This window comes from Crinia signifera, chromosome 4 (assembly GCF_055691185.1).
Source record: "Crinia signifera chromosome 4, ASM5569118v1, whole genome shotgun sequence".
NCBI classification, from domain to species: domain Eukaryota; kingdom Metazoa; phylum Chordata; class Amphibia; order Anura; family Myobatrachidae; genus Crinia; species Crinia signifera.
In genome coordinates, this window is record NC_139220.1 from 231,585,516 (window position 1) to 231,604,310 (window position 18,795).

The following is an 18,795-nucleotide window of genomic DNA, read 5'->3' on the forward strand; positions in this document are numbered from 1 at the left end:
GCATTAGCAAGACCCCCAAAGCACCAATACAGTGGAACCACCCCACAAGTGACCCCATTTTGCAAACTACACCCCTCAGGGAATTCATCTAGGGGTATAGTGTACATTTCAAACCCCCAGGGGTTTCACCAATTTTGATACAACTGGGCAGTGAAAATGAAAAATTACATTTTTTACACAAAAAATGCAGTTCTGGCTCAAAATTTTTCATTTTCAGAAGGTATGAAGGAGAAAAAGCACCCCAAAATCTGTGCCCCAATTTCTCCCGAGTATGGCAATGCCTCATATGTGACCAAAAAATACCAGTTGGGTGCATGGCAGGACTCAGAAGGGAAGGAGTGATTTTTGGTGGTGGAATGTTGGTGGGTGCTATGTCGCATTAGCAAGACCCCCAAAGCACCAATACAGTGGAACCCCCCCACAAGTGACCCCATTTTGCAAACTACACCCCTCAGGGAATTCATCTAGGGGTATAGTGTACATTTCAAACCCCCAGGGGTTTCACCAATTTTGATACAACTGGGCAGTGAAAATGAAAAATTACATTTTTTTACACAAAAATGCAGTTCTGGCTCAAAATTTTTCATTTTCAGAAGGTATGAAGGAGAAAAAGCACCCCAAAATCTGTGCCCCAATTTCTCCCGAGTACGGCAATGCCTCATGTGTGACCAAAAAGTGGCAGGACTCAGAAGGGAAGGAGTGATATTTGGATTTTGCAGCACAAATTCTGGTGGAATGTTGGTGGGTGCTATGTCGCATTAGCAAGACCCCCAAAGCACCAATACAGTGGAACCACCCCACAAGTGACCCCATTTTGCAAACTACACCCCTCAGGGAATTCATCTAGGGGTATAGTGTACTTTTCAAACCCCCAGGGGTTTCACCAATTTTTATACAACTGGGCAGTGAAAATGAAAAATTACATTTTTTACACAAAAATGCAGTTCTGGCTCAAAATTTTTCATTTTCAGAAGGTATGAAGGAGAAAAAGCACCCCAAAATCTGTGCCCCAATTTCTCCCGAGTATGGCAATGCCTCATATGTGACCAAAAAATACCAGTTGGGTGCATGGCAGGACTCAGAAGGGAAGGAGTGATTTTTGGATTTTGCAGCTCAGATTCTGGTGGAATGTTGGTGGGTGCTATGTGGCATTAGCAAGACCCCCGAAGCACGGTGAAATGATGAACCTAATAATCCATAGATGTGTGGTATATTTTAAAACACTCCTTTATACATAGGCCGGGTTTGTCGGGGCAAGTTTCACAGTGGAAAATAGTTTCCTTTCTTATTCCCTTTTTATAGCAAACTTTGCACCTTTTTTGTGTCCTGCCCTTTCTTGCAGTGAAGGGGATTTCGTTCGGAAAATGCTGCCCTGGTACAATACGGGGGCCAGTACTAGAAGTACTGGGGCCCTCTGCCTGCTGGTTCCCAAATACTAGGCCCTTTATGACTTCCTCTTGAAAGTGCATAAATGTCCCCCTCTGGCCGGTAGAACGGAATAGCACGTAAGCGTTATACAGTGCCATCTGGATGATATACACGGCCAGCTTCTTGTACCAGATTTTTGTTTTCCACAGGGCACTGTACGGCTTCAGTACCTGATCTGAAAGATCCACTCCGCCCATGTACCTATTGTAATCCAGGATACAATTAGGTTTTGAGGTGTGGGTACTGGTACCTCGTACAGGGACGGAGGTGGTACTGTCTCCGTGAATTGTTGTCAGTATAAGGACATCCCTCTTGTCCTTATATTTGACCAACAACATATTTTCGGTGCATATTCCCCTGCTTTCACCCCTTCTCATTACTTGGGCAATGTGCGTTTTTGGGAGGCCTCTTTGGTTTTTGCGCACAGTACCGCAAGCTGCTGTACCTCTTGAACCAAGGGCCTTAAACAGGGGGATGCTAATGTAAAAGTTATCCACATAGAGGTGATAACCTTTATCCAGGAAGGGGTGCACTAAATCCCAGACAATTTTTCCACTAACACCTACGAGGGAGGGGGGGCATTCTGGCGGTTCAATTCTTGAATCCTTCCCTTCATATACCCTAAACATGTGGGTGTACCCTGAGGTGCTTTCACACAGCTTATACATTTTTATGCCATACCTTGCCCTCTTACTGGGAAGGTACTGGCGGAATTTAACCCTTCCTTTAAAATGTATAAGGGACTCGTCTATGCAAATGAATTTATCTGGGATGTACATCTCTGCAAATTTGGCACTGAAATGATCAATGACCGGCCTGACTTTGAATAGCCGGTCAAAGGTGGGATCATCTCTGGGTGGGCACTGTGCATTATCGTTGTAATGCAAAAATTTAAGGATCGTCTCAAATCGAGCCCGGGGCATGGCCATACGGTAAAATGGGGTGCTGTACAGAACATCTGTACTCCAATATTGCCTAATTTCTGGCTTTTTTACTATGCCCATATGAAACACCAGACCCCAAAACGTCATCATCTCTACTGCATCTACAGGGGTCCACCTAGCAAATGATGACGTGGGGTTTTGAGCAATAAACTGCTGGGCATATAAATTAGTTTGGTCCACCATTAAATTTATAAAATCATCAGAGAAAAATAATTTGAAAAAGTCAATTTCTCTGAGACCTGTGGAATCAAATTGGATTCCTGGCATGGCCAAAAACTCAGGAACCTGGGGCTCAAAATTGTCTGGTGGTGGGGTCCATACGAGATCAATTATTGGGGGGTGGGTCTCAGCTGCTCTACGGGGGCGTCTTTGAGGGGGTCCCTCATCACCAGAGGAGGAAGAGGAGCTTAAGACGAATCCTTAAAATTCCCCGCTTGCCTCACTGGCTGTGTCAGAGTCAGAGGTAAGCATGGCATATGCCTCCTCCACTGAATACATTCTTCTGGATGACTGGGATGACATTTGGGATGACATTTGGGATGACATTTGGGATGCCATTTTTATTTTTGTGTTACTGGTAGTGAAATGTTTCAACACGTGTATAGTGTAGGGGGGGGTACAAACTTTATTTCAACCCGGGGGGTATGTAGTGTGTAGTGTGTATGTAGTGCAGAAAAAAAAAAATACTTTATACAAAAAAAAAATTGAAGGGGTTAAAAAAAAAAAAAATTGAAGGGGTTAAAAAAAAAATTGAAGGGGTTAAAAAAAAAAAAAAAAGGTCCTGCGCCAAAAATTGAGCACAGATGTTGGTCAGTAACGTCCGTCACTGAACAGCGCTCAAAGGCAACAGGAATTTGATCAAAAAAAAAAAAAAATAGATCAACCCTGTGCCGAAAAAGATGATCAGTGATGTACGTCACTGATCAGCGCACAGTGGCCACAGGACACCCACAAAATCACAGTGTGTGTAAAAAAAAAATTAAAAAAAGACCCCACAGCACCCACAAAAAAAAAAAGGTGATCAGTGATGCGACACTGATTACCAGTGAGGGGCAGCAGATGCACAACCTTTGGTGCAACTGACAGTGCAACTGGCAGCAACTGACAGGTATATATAAAAAAAAAAAACCTCTGCACCCCCAAAAAGTTGCTGATCACCTCAGATATAGTGATCAGCACAAAAGGCGGGGGCAGCAGACACAAAATTTAGCACTCTCTATCACTCTCTGTCACTATCTCTCTCTATCTCTCTATCTCTCACTATCTATCACTCTATGACACTGCAGCAGCAGCACTGACAGTTATATATATGAAAAATAACCCCTGCACCCCCAAAAAGTTGCTGGGGGTGCACAAAAGGGGGGCAGCAGACACAAAATATAGCAGTCTCTATCACTCTCTGTCACTATCTCTCTCTATCTCTCACTCTATGACACTGCAGCAGCAGCAGCACTGACAGGTATATATATCTAAAAAAAAAACCTGCGCCCCAAAAAAGTTGCTGATCAGTTAATTTATACTGATCAGCACAAAAGGGGGGGCAGCAGTCAGTTATATAAAAAATATATAGCACAATCTGTCACTATCTCTCTATTTCTCTCTATCTCTCTCTCTCTATCTCTCTCTATCTCTCTCTATCTCTCTATCTATAGCTCTATCACACTGCAGCAGCACAAAATATAGCACTCTCTGTCACTAGGCCTCTCTATCTCTCTCTATCTCTCTCTCTCTATCTCTCTATCTAATAACTCGCAGCAGCACAACACAGCACAGGATGTCACAGGATGTCACAAGAATAAGCAAGATCCAGGCAGTGATCAGGTAAGTATTTAGAGGGGTTCTGGTCAGTATATCGCGGCAGCTGGGTACGGTGACCGCACTGCACGCAATTCCAGACCGGAATGGCGTCTGCAGTGCAGTCACCGTTAGTTTAAACCCCCCTCCATGGCTGTGATTGGTCCGTCGGTCCGACGAACCAATCACGGCCTTTGGGGGCGGGCGGGGTGAGGTGGGGTGACACCAGTGTCACCCTTACACCCCGCGGTGATTGGTGCTGTACTTTACAGCACCAATCACCTCCGATCCCTGTGTCACCGGCGAACGTTATTCGCCGGTGACACAGAAAACGCTGTGAATGGCTGTTCACACTGAACAGCCAATCACAGCGATCGCCGACGGGGGGGCGGCATCGCAGCCCCCCCTGGGCATGCAGGGACATGTCTGCTGTCAGGGACAGCAGACATCGTCCCTCTGTCACTGCGTCTCTAGACGCAGTGACAGTTAGAAGTCATGACGTATATATACGTCATGTGTCGGGAAGTACTTCCCGGCCATGACGTATATATACGTCAAATGTCGGGAAGGGGTTAAAGGGTCGCCTCCTGTGCAGGTAGTAATGAACGGTGCTTACAATAAGCTTACATTCATATAAATGGCAGAAAACATGTAAAGGTATCTTTCAAACGCTCACTTTCGTTTGCCTTGCAGCGGATCCTCATATAATGGTTTCTTTTCAATGAAAAAGATGTCCAGGCAGATATTAAAATTGGTGGAATTTATAAAAAAAAAAAAAGTAAATATAAAAGGAGGGGCATGTATGATAACAGATATAGCTCAAACAGCCTTTCCAGTATAATAAAACACCAACTCGTTTCAAAAGTGTCTGTCTTTATCAAGTTGCCTTGAAGAAAGTCCGTATATGAACTTTTAAAAACCTACTTCACTATATATGTTTTTGTTTATTTGTTTTTTATGTATGAATTGCCCGTGAGAAATCTGATGTGACACTTTCTACATCTTGGCCACACAGGGCAAAGAAATACGTAACTATTTCCATCTTTTTACTTATTTTTATTTTTATTTGAGCGCTACAAAGGATTGCAACACATATTCTGTTCATTATTCATTATTTGTGTGGAAGGACTGAACTATCCCTCATTGGTGTTTGTGATCTTTATTGCTGCTCCAGGCGCAGTTAGCACAGTAGAGAATTTTTTCTTGTTTATCTTGCCTTGAGTCTCACATATTGGTCCAGATGCAATGAGCTTCAAAAGTGATAAAATGGAGAGTGATTAAGCCAGCCAATCAGCTCCTACCTGCCATGTCACAGACTGTGTGTTTGAAAAATATCAGACAGGAGCTGATTGGCTGGCTGTTTATCACTCTCTATTTTATCACTTTTGAAGCTTAGTGCATCTGGCCCACTGTATCTAAAAGTCCAATATACATAATATTCCAAAATCCAAATTTTTCAATCATGACTGATACAATGACACCTTTGCTTTCTGATTTGTTCCATATACACTGTGTTTCATGCACACATTTACTAAAAATATTGCGTTTAGACGTGGGTCCCCTCCCCAGCTATCTCATTATGTTAAGCAATTATTCCAAAATACAAAAAAATCCGAAATACAAAATACTTCTGGTCCCAAGCATTTCAGATATGTGAGACTCATCTGTACCTATCTTTTTATGTTATGACTACCTGGGTACATTTAGTTTTAGTCAGGTGCCTAAAGTGTGGGGTTACAGACTATGACTGGGTTATTATAACATATTGTAAATTTAACAGGAAGGAAGATTGCTGCCATACTTGGACAATGATGATAGCATCGCAGACGTATTTTGTAAACTTTTTTTGAACAAAAGTAAAATTTAGGAAGATATAAATAGCAATATTGCCATTTAAAGAAAATGCCATGTTATAGATGGGGAACATGTGAGTTCCAGGAAGTCCGGATGCACCAGCAGTCTAAGGCCACCCATATGGCTTCTATTGGAGATCCTGTATCTAATCCATCAGTCCAGACACCAAGGCAGGAAATAACGTAGCTAAGGACTTCCAGGTATGTACACTGAAGTTCAAGTCTATGGAGACCCTTATGATAATGAAAAACACACACAGCCATCAGTAAAAGACTAAAAGTGTAATCACAAGACCGGAGTTTACTGATATCTATAGTGATCTTGAAATGTTTCCAAAAACACAAGAGGTTCTGTATGTAAAGCAAGTCATTGAATGAATTATTATTACTGCCAGAAAAATCAATCACGAAGGGCTCCATTTCCTAAACAAATGTATCCCTTTTGTATAGCAGAAAAACATTTGCACCAATTCAGAAGTACTACATGTCATTACTTACTTTTCAATTTTACACTTGACTTTCAGGCTCTGGTGCTGAATATCTGCAAGTTCTTTCTGGGTCTTTGTTTCCAACCTGTGGATACAAACACATCCCTCAATTCATTAAAGTCAGGTTTTCTGCATAAGGGGACTCAGGGGTTGATTTATTAAGCTCGGTGAAGTGACAAACTGTCTGGTTTTTATCACCGACCAATCAACCCATACCTGTCATTTTTCAAACAAAGCCTGTATCTTCACAAGTAGGAGCTGATCGGCTGGTGATAAAAACCAGACAGTTTATCACTTCACCGAGCTTAATAAATCTTCCCATCAATTCACTACAGCCCTTTAATCATGGCATAACCCATAGTGCTGTCCTTATCATTGTCCGTAACTTACTGCCGCAAATTATTCTGCATAAGAAACTTAGGAGACTGTGAGGATATAGGGTACTTATGTATTATCTGGGCTCCCATGTTAAATGCACCCCATTTTTTCATACCCCTACTATCCAAATACGCATGGAGTTGATTTTATATAGTGGGGCGAGCGCAGCGAGCCACCGTGCCCGAAGCGTGGCGAGGGGACACAGTCTCATAAGAAAAACAGGAGCCCAGATATTACATAAGTACCGGATATAGCGCTCTTTTAATTACCCAGTAGTTACTGAGCAGATTAAACCACAATAATGGTTTATTTTTCATCACACACATAAATAAATAATACACAGGAAGAGGTTAATCCAGCAAAGAAACAATATGCAGATAGCAGTCCAGATAAAGGCAGTCCCAGTAGAGGTTATATTTCCACAACAATTCCACACAGGTGTTCAAGAAAAAAATTCACACTGAAAACAGCAGTGATGGCAAAATGCGGAAGTCCACAAAGGGTCACAACTACCTCCACAGAGGAGAAATGCTGCATAGGTCCTCAAAGAATAATAATCATTTTATTTATATCGTGCTCTTTCTGCAATAGGACTCAAGGCCCTTAACAGATAGAATAACTGTAATACAGTACAGAAACAATAAAGTACAGAAAAAACTTTTCATACTTAAGGTAATGAAGGAAATACTTGAGTAAATAAGAAAGTCTTGAAGCAGTGGGGGCCTCTCGAACTGTGCGGGGAAGTGAGTTCCATAAAGTTAGAGCCACATGGCTAAAAGCTCGACCCCCCCGATGAATTACGGGAGATCCCATGTACTGCTAAAAGTCCTTAATTTACAGATCACAGTAATTGGGTGTCTGGGGGGCATTTAACATTGGGTCCAATGTGAAATCGGGTCTCAGGGACCATTTTACATTGGGTCCAATGTAAAAATCAGGTCTGTCGCGTCGCATCGCATGCCATTATAATGGCATGCGATGCGACTGATTTTCAAAGTGCGTTAAAAACGTCTTTAAAGTTAAGGTTAAAGTTGTCTTGAAAAAGTTCCAGTTCACAGAGGGTACGAAACGCGTTGACGCAATATTCAAACCTCTAGACGTGTCTCCAAGGTCCCGCCTCCAGCCAACAGTACTGCTCACTGTTAGCCGCACTTCTGACATCGGCTCTCCACGCGGCCACCGGCTAACTTCTGTGCCCGCCGCTGCAACACCATCTCCTACGGCGCCAGCAGGACACGCTGCTACTCTGACAAGGGAGAATTCCACCAGCATACGGCCGGTCCCCCGGATCACCATATTGGGGACGCCTGCTATAGTGCTACTTAGCGCCGACCATACCGCTTCCACTCTCACAGATTTACCCGGCTGTCGGACTCCGCAATTGGGAGTAAATTCTACTTCAGGGTCGAGCTAAACAACATCCATTAAGCTCCCCGCTACCTTCAATATATGGGTGAGAAAATTCCAATTACCCTATTGTAACCATTCGAACTGCCTTCCACCTAGTGCATGTTTGTCTACATGCTAAATTGGCATTATTAACACCTACTGAAGGATACCCCGATTTACCTGATTATTAATAATCAATTCAGGATCTGAACTGAGTTACTCCCATTATTGGGATTTTCACATTAAACCTTGGAGACACTCCTTACCATTTGGGATCTAACCCTATATGTTTTTATACATTCATGTTATAGTTTTATTGTGTATGATTATGTGCCTATCTTTTTTACATTTATAAAATAATACAAATTTACAAGCGTGTCCAGTGTCATTTCTTTCTGGTCAGACCCAAACTAGACTCAGAGTTTCTTTATACTACATTATACCCAGCAGCGCAATTGTGTTGAAACCCCCCCATATCTTGTTCACCTTTCATGAGCTGGGCTAGCTCATCCAGCACGTGCAGCAGCTGGGTAGATATTTAATTGGTGTAGATCATTTAACATCCACCAATTTATTTTTCTCCTATTATTGGAGCGCCAGGAACGTGAATTGGTCGGTACCATTTTGGTATCAATCCCAATTTACAACCTCTGTTTTTTTTGCTTTTAAAATAAGGACAGACCCACATAATATCCTGCACCTCACAGGCTATTACATTTAAGGCCTGATTCTGGACCCATCGGTCCCATGCGTATTTGCATGAGGGACAGATGGTAAGCCTCTGCGCATGCGCATATTCTCATATGCACATGTGCAGAGCTTGTGTGTGGGTGCCTTCGCCTTTGGCGTGGTAAAAGGAGGGGGGGCGGGGGTGGAGTCGGGGCATGGCAGCTATTCATGGCATCCCCATGTAGACGCTGAGTGCGGGCAGGAAAAAGTGTGTCCGGGGGCAGGTGGCTGTAGTCATATCACATCAGCCGCCCGCCCGCCCGCCCTGTCTTTGTCCTACTGTCTGCAAATATGTCAGTCTCCACTGACGACCATTGAATGATTTCTCCTGCTGCGGGCACATGCGAGGGGATGTGTTTTCATAACACATCCCCTCGCATGCTTGCGAAGGGATAGGGTTGTGGGGGGGGGTTCACTGGTATGGCGCAACAATTGCTTGGTAAGCTGCGAGCTTTGCAGCATAACAAGCATACTGTATCAGAATCAGGCTCATAGTCCGGTATCTCTATTTATTATAGTGATAGTAGTGTAGTTGTGCCTTAGATATTACTGTAAGCCCCACATACTGGCCTTTATGGTCCATTACACAGTACAAAGAGCAGAGATGTGTAATGATGTGCCCTGGTGCTGGGAGCGCTCCCCTGCTCCCAGCACCGGAGCAACAGTGTGAGGGTGCATGTAAGATTTCATTAATCTGACTACAATATAATGCTAAAAGTACATGTGACTACGCCACATCATTCCTGTTTACACCATGATCTTATCTACAATAAATATTATTACCCTCACATACAGAAGTGACAAATGAAGTCTATCTATGTTACTTGCAATTAAAGACCAAATGCTTAATATTACATTATATTGTGGCATTTTAAATATTCTGATATCAATATTCACTTATTTAAATACCACAAATTGTAATGTAATTGAGACAAATATCATGTGATACATAAGGTAAAAACATGTATATATTTTGAAAATAATTAAAGAGAAGATTACTTACATTTCATATTCAAGTTGTAAATTCTTTCTGAATATCTGGGTTTCTTTAATGACATCTTCATAGGTTGTACCAGAAGAAGTAATATATTTGTCAAGGAAACAGTATTTATTTTGATAAAAATTATAATTATTATTATTACTACGAAGGTGTTTCAATAAATAAAGTAACAAGATAACTCGTTGCATACATTTATTCAACTCATGTGTGTATGTGTGTGTCTATATATATATATATATATATATATATATATTTATATATATAGACACAGAGAAAGAGAGAGAGAGAGAGAGAAAGAACAGTGTATGCGGCACTCCTAAAATCCATTATTCATGCGGTAAAAGCAATAGTTTATTTGGCAATGCTTCAATAACATCACGGTATCGTCATCAGGCTAAAAACACGAGAAATGAACATACCTTAATTAACACCCAGTGATATCAACACCAGCAGTGGACGGGAAACATCCCCCAACAGGTGGCGCGTAACAATGACATTATCCAATCCCGGCAAAAAAAGGCCAATCATTGGATAACACACAAGTGCACCCTTCACTATATATATATATATATATATATATATATATATATATATATATATATATATATATATATATATATATATATATAAAACGATGAACAAAGCAGACAGCGGCACTCAGAGGAAGTTTTTTAGTGTGTATTCAAAAAAGGTGTCAAGGTGCGGCTGATGCAATATGACGACAGCCACCTGCCCCCCGGACACACTTTTTCCTGCCCGCATTTGCATGGGAACACTCAGCGTTTACATGGGGATGCCATGAATAGCTGCCATGCCCCAACTCCACTCCCGCCCCCCCCTCCTTGTACCACGCCAAAGGCGAAGGCACCCACACACAAGCTCTGCACATGCGCATATGAGAATATGCGCATGCGCAGAGGCTTACCATCTGTCCCTCATGCAAATACGCATGGGACCGATGGGTCCAGAATCAGGCCTTAAATGTAATAGCCTGTGAGGTGCAGGATATTATGTGGGTCTGTCCTTATTTTAAAAGCTGCAGTGATTTACAAGGCAAAACCATGTTGGTTTCACCTTGTAAATAATTGCGGCTTTACAAAAAAAACTGGCAGACTTGCTATTATATTTTGCCCACTGACTGTGATGAACAATGAGACACATTCAGGAAAGAACCAGGTGTCCAAGTAAAACATTTTTACATTTATACTATATTCACCCACACCTTGACAAAGGGGCGCACCAGCCTCGAAACGTTAGATTGGTACTGTTTTGAATACACGCTAAAAAACTTCCACGAGTGCCGCTGTCTGCTTTGTTCGACGTTATCTACTGTTACCAGAAGGCACCGGGGACATCTGCACCTGGGTGGGAGAGTGCCGGGCCGCTATATATAAATATATATATATATATATATCGACAGTATGTCCTTTGTACAGATTATTTTTCTACATACTGTAGTCCATCATACTTGTCTAAGCATTTGTTCTAATGGTACACCAAGTATCTATCCTGGCATGGAAATCAGTATTGTGTGCCTGAAGCCAGGACATGATGGTTGTGATTCGCCTGCCATCCAGGTGCTTCTTCAATGGTCCAAAAGATGGAAAGGGAGTAGGGAGGATGGTACAGGGAGGATGGTACAGTACCCCCCAATGGTAGCACTGTAACAACTCACGTGTGTGGTTGGCTGAGTGTTGCTTGACATTATCAAGGCAGTACAGCAAGCCCAAACCTGTTTCTGTGACATGACATTATCACTGTACACCTCAACAAGTTAGCAATGAATTTCAGCTGCTGTTGTGCCCTTTAGATACAGAAATCTGAGATGCACTGTAACACATTTAATATTTTTAGTCTTACTACAATATAATGCTAAAAGTTCATGTGACTACACTACATCATTTCTGTTTACACCATGATGTTTTCTACAATAAATATTATTACCCTCAAACACACCAGTGACCCTACAATAAATATTATTGCCCTCACACACACCAGTGACCCTACAATAAATATTATTACCCTCACACACACCAGTGGCCCTACAATAAATATTATTGCCCTCACACACACCAGTGACCCTACAATAAATATTATTGCCCTCACACACACCAGTGACCCTACAATAAATATTATTACCCTCAAACACACCAGTGACCCATTGAATCTATGTTATTAGCAAATAATTAACAAATGCTTAATAGTACATTCTGATATTAATATTCACTTCTTTAAATACCATAAGTTCTAATATAATTGAGGACAGATATATCACATATTCATCAAATGCTATATTTAAGGTACAGTAAGCACCTCAATGTTTAACCATGCTTCTGCCAGCCTCACCATTTCACTGATGTTGGACTGACACGAGGCGAGTGTCTAATGGCTATGAGGGGATGCAGTGTCTACCTGCTCTAACCTGATGGGAAATTAGAATTAAATATTACACATGATTGTAACCTAACTTATACCTCCTTTCACACCGCACAAATGACCCAGGTCCCACCTGGGTGGTTGCCGAGTTGACCCGGGTCATTGTGCGGTGTGAAAGGGCTTTCTAAAAAATCCTTGGTCCAGCAACCCAGGAATCCGACCCGGGTTAAAAGAAGGGTTTCGGACCTGTTGCTGGGCAATGTGAACGGGTAACCTGGGTCAACCGACCCAGGTCCCGTTCACACTATAGGGACAAGGCAGCATCAGCTCCAAGTGTTGCCTCCTCCCCCACCCCCTGGTGACACACCACCACTCCACCTCACCCTCCTGATGACGTCAGCAACCCAGCTTATTGCCGGGTTGCTGTGGGAGCTTCACCTCAAAAATGCCGGGTCGCTCCCGGGACGATCCGAGTCCAAATCCTGGGTGCGATGTGAAAGGGGTATTATTGAACCATCACCTTATGTTTTATTTTTGTAAAGGGAACTCAAATCAAGTTCACATTTACAAATATAGAAATAAAATATTTCACAGCAAATTTTTGGTAAACAGAAATCCTTTTGTATGTTTTGTCTTTGTATACAGTAGATGCACTTTATTTGCCAGTTTTTGCACTTGCAGATAGAGGTATTGGTGTTAAGTATTAACCGTTTGAGAGCCAAGTGAATTGAAAATTGTCTTTAGAATAACCTGATCCTGGGATTTGGCCTGGCTGTCCCGAATCGGCGCGCGGCTCTGCACAGCGTGACGTGATGCTAAAGGTCCGCTGTAACTGGCCCGGCCGATCAGTGTGGCACTCTCTACCCCGCTCAACGGCTGCAGTGCCTGTCCAGCTCCCCATCCGCACCACCTGCTGCACCGGCTAAGTATGTAAATGTGCACGGCGGTTGGTCGGGGGGCGTGGGAGTTTTTTTTTTTTTTTTATTAGGGATGCCAATCCCGGGAATCCTTTTTTTTTTACATTAAGTCATTTGGTACTTGTGTAGTTTCACGGCGCCAGCATGGATAGTTCATACCTCCACTATCCATGTTGGCATGGAGTTGATTTTAAATAGCGTGGCTAGCGTGGCGAGCGTAGCGAGCCACCGAGCCCGCAGCGTGGGGGAGCGAAGCGAGCCCCGCAGGGGACTCAGACGCACGGCGCCATGCTGGCGCCGTGAAACTACACAAGTACCAGTCATTTTTATAAATTTTCCGAAACAAAGAAAAACAGAGCACATCTCTTTTTTACACAACGTTTTTTATTTGAATTTATATAAAAAATGTGAGCGACGCTGGCATTTTTTAGTGGATACAGATGTTGGCACTCAAAGGGTTACGGACGTGTTAAGGAGTGTTGCTCTACCTCTCTCCACTAAGTTAGAGACTGACTTTCCTGAGAATTTAGATCAAAATAGAAGTTACGTATGTAGGAGAAGGATGTTATTGTGCAATTGTGGGGATATTGCACAATTATGGGGCACACAACTTCTGTATGAGGAAAATCTGTTTTTTATTTTTATCATGAACACATAGAGTAGCTTTTTTTTTTTTTTTTTTGTAATCCTTCCACATATCTTCCATGTTATTTAAGTGTCATGCAGGCAGATGGAAGTGACTCACCATGCATGCAAGTTGTATGACCCTATATAAAGTACACGCACTTCATTGCAGAATGGTACTCACAATTTTTGGTGCTATTTAATCCTAAATGAAGATTGAATGCTAAATCTGGGGATTGCTATTCACTAATAATGGAATAATGTACATATAACAGTGAACATCAATGGCAGCATTCCCAACAGATGATACGAGTGTTTATTCTGTAGCATTACTATTAATGTCTAATCAAATAAATAAACAGCAGATAAGCATACATTTCCACATTTAACGACCATAACATTATTTCATTTTATTTTTAACAATTTCCATTTCAATACATAACAAAAAAACTGTTTGCGTGAGACAGAGGAAGATAATGTATTCTGGCAAGTGCTAGCCAGCAGTCAAGCTCATAACACAATTTGCATGGTTGCTGGTATGTGGACTTACTGTATCCAGGCATAGTTACATTAATGCTGATAAACACACTTATGGCTGTAACCTATTCCTAGAGATACACAATTACGCCAGCACAGGTTGATTTAATTATCAAAACATTTTTCATTATTTTATTATATACATTTATATTCCTTGATTTAATTTTATATATATAGCTAGAACTATATATTTTCAATGTACGAAATATCTTTTCGCCAATATGTCATAAATGCCTAATGTTATCCAGGAAACTACAAATTTTAGGGAGTCCACCTGGCTCCCACATGAGCAGGTCTCTCCCCCACATCTCATCCCTGGCGGCAGGAACCGTCAGGCTGCAGGCCCTTGGGAACCAGAGATATCTGACTTCAAAGCAGTGGTCCAAGCCTGTTAATTGCTCTTCCCAGTCAGATATTTCTGGTTTTATCTGACTTTTTTCTATAGGGATTTTCCCATAGGGATCAATGTTAAAAGTTAGATTGGACGCGATTTTAGTGTTAAATGCCTCAATGCCCGCGATTTTTACATAGGAAACAATGTTAAATGGGCCACAGAGCCCTAATAGTCCCCCTGAAGTCTTAAATGGCCCCCCCAATTTTTAACGCCACCCCACGATCAACGTGAACCCGAAGCATGGCGAGCGCAGCGAGGCAGTGAGGGGCGGCGGTACGCGTTCTCCGACCTTTTCATACCCCCACTATCCACGTCAGCGTGGAGTTGAGAATAGAATAGTGTGGCGAGCGCAGCGAGCCACCGAGCCCGAAGCGTGGCGAGCGCAGCGAGGGGACGCGGATACCTGTGAAGCCCGCGAAGGGACGCGTTTACCTGTGAAGGTATCCGCTGCGCTCGCCACGCTTCGGACTCGGTGGCTCGCTGCGCTCGCCACACTATTCTATTCTCAACTCCACGCCGACGTGGATAGTGGGGATATGAAAAGGTCGGAGGACGCGTACCGCCGCCCCTCGCGGGCTCACTGCGCTCGCCACGCTTCGGGTTCACGTTGATCGTGCGGTGGCGTTAAAAATTGTGGAGGCCATTTAAGACTTCAGGGGGACTATTAGGGCTCTGTGGCCCATTTAACATTGTTTCCTATGTAAAAATCACGGGCAATGAGGCATTGAACACTAAAATCGCGTCCAATCTCACTTTTAACATTGATCCCTATGGGAAATCGCGGCAATCGCGGGCATCGCATCGCACCCGTTTTTTAGTGCATTCGATGGTCGCGATGGGCGCCGTTCTAGGTAAAGAGTACCGTATATATATATATATATAGAAAGAAGACCTTCGTTTGCGCTATTATGAGCAGCTACTCTATAAGACCTCCCTGTTAGTGGAGGCCAGTATCGATAGATAGAGAACAAAAAGTGTATATAGAGAGCGCTGAATAAGAACCTCCACCTTAGTGTGTTATACAACAGTGGATACAAATTTCGTTGTGATTTATAAAATGATTTTATTAAAACATATTGTAGTTAATGTCAGACAGTATTGATGGTACATTTGTGGTACATAGATAACAGATGAGTCGGGACCCAACGCGTTTCGTCGCTGTACGACTTCCTCAGGGGTAATTGACTCTATGACAATAAAAGATGTATATATACACATATGTAAAAAGCCCTTTAAATGTTTGTCTTTTTTCATTAGTGGTACGGATAATGATTTATACATACCGATTTTGTTTGGACTTTTGAAGATATATGTAGAGTTTTTAAAAAAACTTTTGTTTGACGTTATGGTGACGTCTAGAAAATTTAAAACATAAATAATTATTATAGTAAATGGTCAATGAGGAGTGAGCATGTAAATACAAAGGGGAAGAGGCACTATTGGTCTCTTCATGGGTACATACCCTTAGATGCCGGAAATAAAGATCCTGCAGAAAGGCTGATTGGTTGTCCAAAAACGTAATGTGTACCTAAAGGATGGTATGCCTTATTAGTCCTGGGTGGAGGGGGTCTGTTTAAATTATGCTTTAAATTTTAATATAGAATATAACCCGTATTTAGATCATAAACCTCTTCAATGGTGGTATTTCAATACATTTGTTATGAGCTACATATTGTATACATAGTTTTTCCTTGTGTGACATTAGTTTGTCTGAACTGGTTAAATACCATGAATATCTCCTGTAGCTGCGTAAGCACCTCAGTTTATCCGATTTAAATATATATATATATATATATATATATATATATATATATATATATATATATATAGGGTATTTAAGGTACTTAGTGCTTTTTTTTCCTTCTATATATGCCCCATAAACATATACATATTATGCTCCACATATATACATATATATGTTCCACATATATATACCAAAAGTACAGGTTTTAAAACTTATTTTTGAGACTAGTGGTGGGAACCCATCAGTCACATTTGCACATATATGTCCCAGTGTGGATATGGGTAAACATATTTAAAAGTCTTTCAACATAGAACATTATTCATTTAGAAGAAAAATTAACATCCAAAGTATAGATATGACAAACTACTCAGGTGGAGCATGATCAAATTTCTTAATAGAATAATGGTCTTACCGGAGGTGTAACTCACAATCCTATCCTGTGTCTGACTGCAGACTGCTGCAGCGTCTGTGCCTCCTATATAAGGCTACAGGCATGTGACATCACTTCCGGTAATTACATCGTGTTTTAAAGTGTAATAGCGGGGATATCACTAATAAGTGAGGCGTCCGTTCGCCTGTCTTTTCTATCAGTTATGCGCCTATGATTAATGTGGGGTGTTTGGAGGGAGCATATCGCTCCGTGGTGAGCATGCGTTCCAACTGCGTTCCACTGCGGGCGCAGCTACCATTTCCTCCTTCCGGTTTGTGTGTTACAGCTTCAATTACACAAGGAATGTCAGGCGATCTAGGTCTCATATTAACCCCTTATTTATCGGGTGAATGTGCCGCTATACATGCATCTTATTCACCTCTAATTGATGCCCATATTAAGTTTGTGGTAAGCGTTTTGATGACAGTTACATTCCACTTTGATTGATGGCCCCATTAAGTTTGTAAAGAGCGCTTTAGTGACAGCTGAATTCGTAATGTGTGAATTGTTTAGGTTGACAATAAGAACCATAAGATATGTTCATCTGAATTGGCAATAAAATCATAAGATATGCTCCTCTGAATAGTCTATCATTTACAAGCTTGGCAAGTTTGTATATAGGTATACCCCACTTTCACAATTGTTGCGCGATAGATTGTTACATTTGTCTTTTTATATAGATACAATGGGGCAGACATAGCCTCTTATACATTATGGAGGATTGTCTGATTATCCGTGTTTATAGACATATTTTGGTTCTAATTAGAAACCCTTATTCAAAACATGAGAAATAGGTTGCAAAATGGATAATTACATTTGTTGCACAATGAAATTGTTGCATTAGTATTTTTATATAGATACAATGGGGCAGACTTAGCCTCTCATGCATTATAGATGACTGTCCGATTCCCCCGCATTTATAGATATAATCAGATTCTGGTTAGAAAAGCCAGAGTACCTTTCTCCGTACATGAGAAATATATATTACATATTTGGACCCTGAATCGGCTAGTCCATTTATAAAATATACACAAAAAATACACAAAAATCGGACATATATTATTGCATATTCAGACGCACATTCCAAAACTCGAGCATGAATAATACATTAAAAAAACTAATATGATTGCATGTGTCTTCTTATACAAAACAGCAGGTTCATGTGCATTTTTCAAATTCATAACACTTTGCCTGTTACGATAGACAGACTTGTAATAAACAGTAATGGCTCCTCGTTTAAGGTGATTATGCCAACGTGGTGAGACCGTGGTGACTTGGGTGCTATGACCTGGGTCATAGTTCTTTCGTGATAGGTGTTTGCATACTTTTGTGAAAAGGTATATTACCGTGGATTTTGAAGTGCTTATACTTATATATAAAGTCGGATAGCGTGATATTCTTAGAAGTTGCTTGCTTTTATATACTAATACATATAGAAAATATAATGGACAGATCGTGATTTAAGAAGAAATATATTTTTAGCACAGACCTATAAGTCAGTACTTATAACAATAGATAGATCGTGATGAAGAAATTTATTACAGACCGATAGGTCAGTGGTGTCTAGTGATGATGACAGTTTAATATTAGTGCATCCTTAATTACTCCCTTGAGTGTGAATTTGGGAAAAGCTTGTTATTTTGTGTAACCCTGTGACCTGTGAGTCTGGGAAAAGCTTGTTATTTTGTGTAACCCTGTCATTATTGTGTTTACTATATAATTTAAAGTTTATACTAGGTGTGTTAGGGATTTTGATATAGCTAATATTAG

At 41.4% G+C, this 18,795-nt stretch overlaps 1 protein-coding gene across 5 annotated transcripts in view; it reads right to left on the minus strand.

Moving 5' to 3' along the window:
- FAM227B (family with sequence similarity 227 member B) overlaps window positions 1–18,795 on the minus strand; it is a 411,735-nt gene that overhangs the window by 43,901 nt on the left and 349,039 nt on the right. For all 5 annotated transcript variants that reach the window (XM_083183953.1, XM_083183951.1, XM_083183952.1 and 2 more), the window contains 2 exons: window positions 10,007–10,084; window positions 6,518–6,592 (listed from right to left, as the gene is read on the minus strand). In XM_083183953.1, coding sequence (XP_083040079.1) covers window positions 6,518–6,592; window positions 10,007–10,084 — 153 coding nt within the window. The remainder of the gene's footprint in view (window positions 1–6,517; window positions 6,593–10,006; window positions 10,085–18,795) is intronic.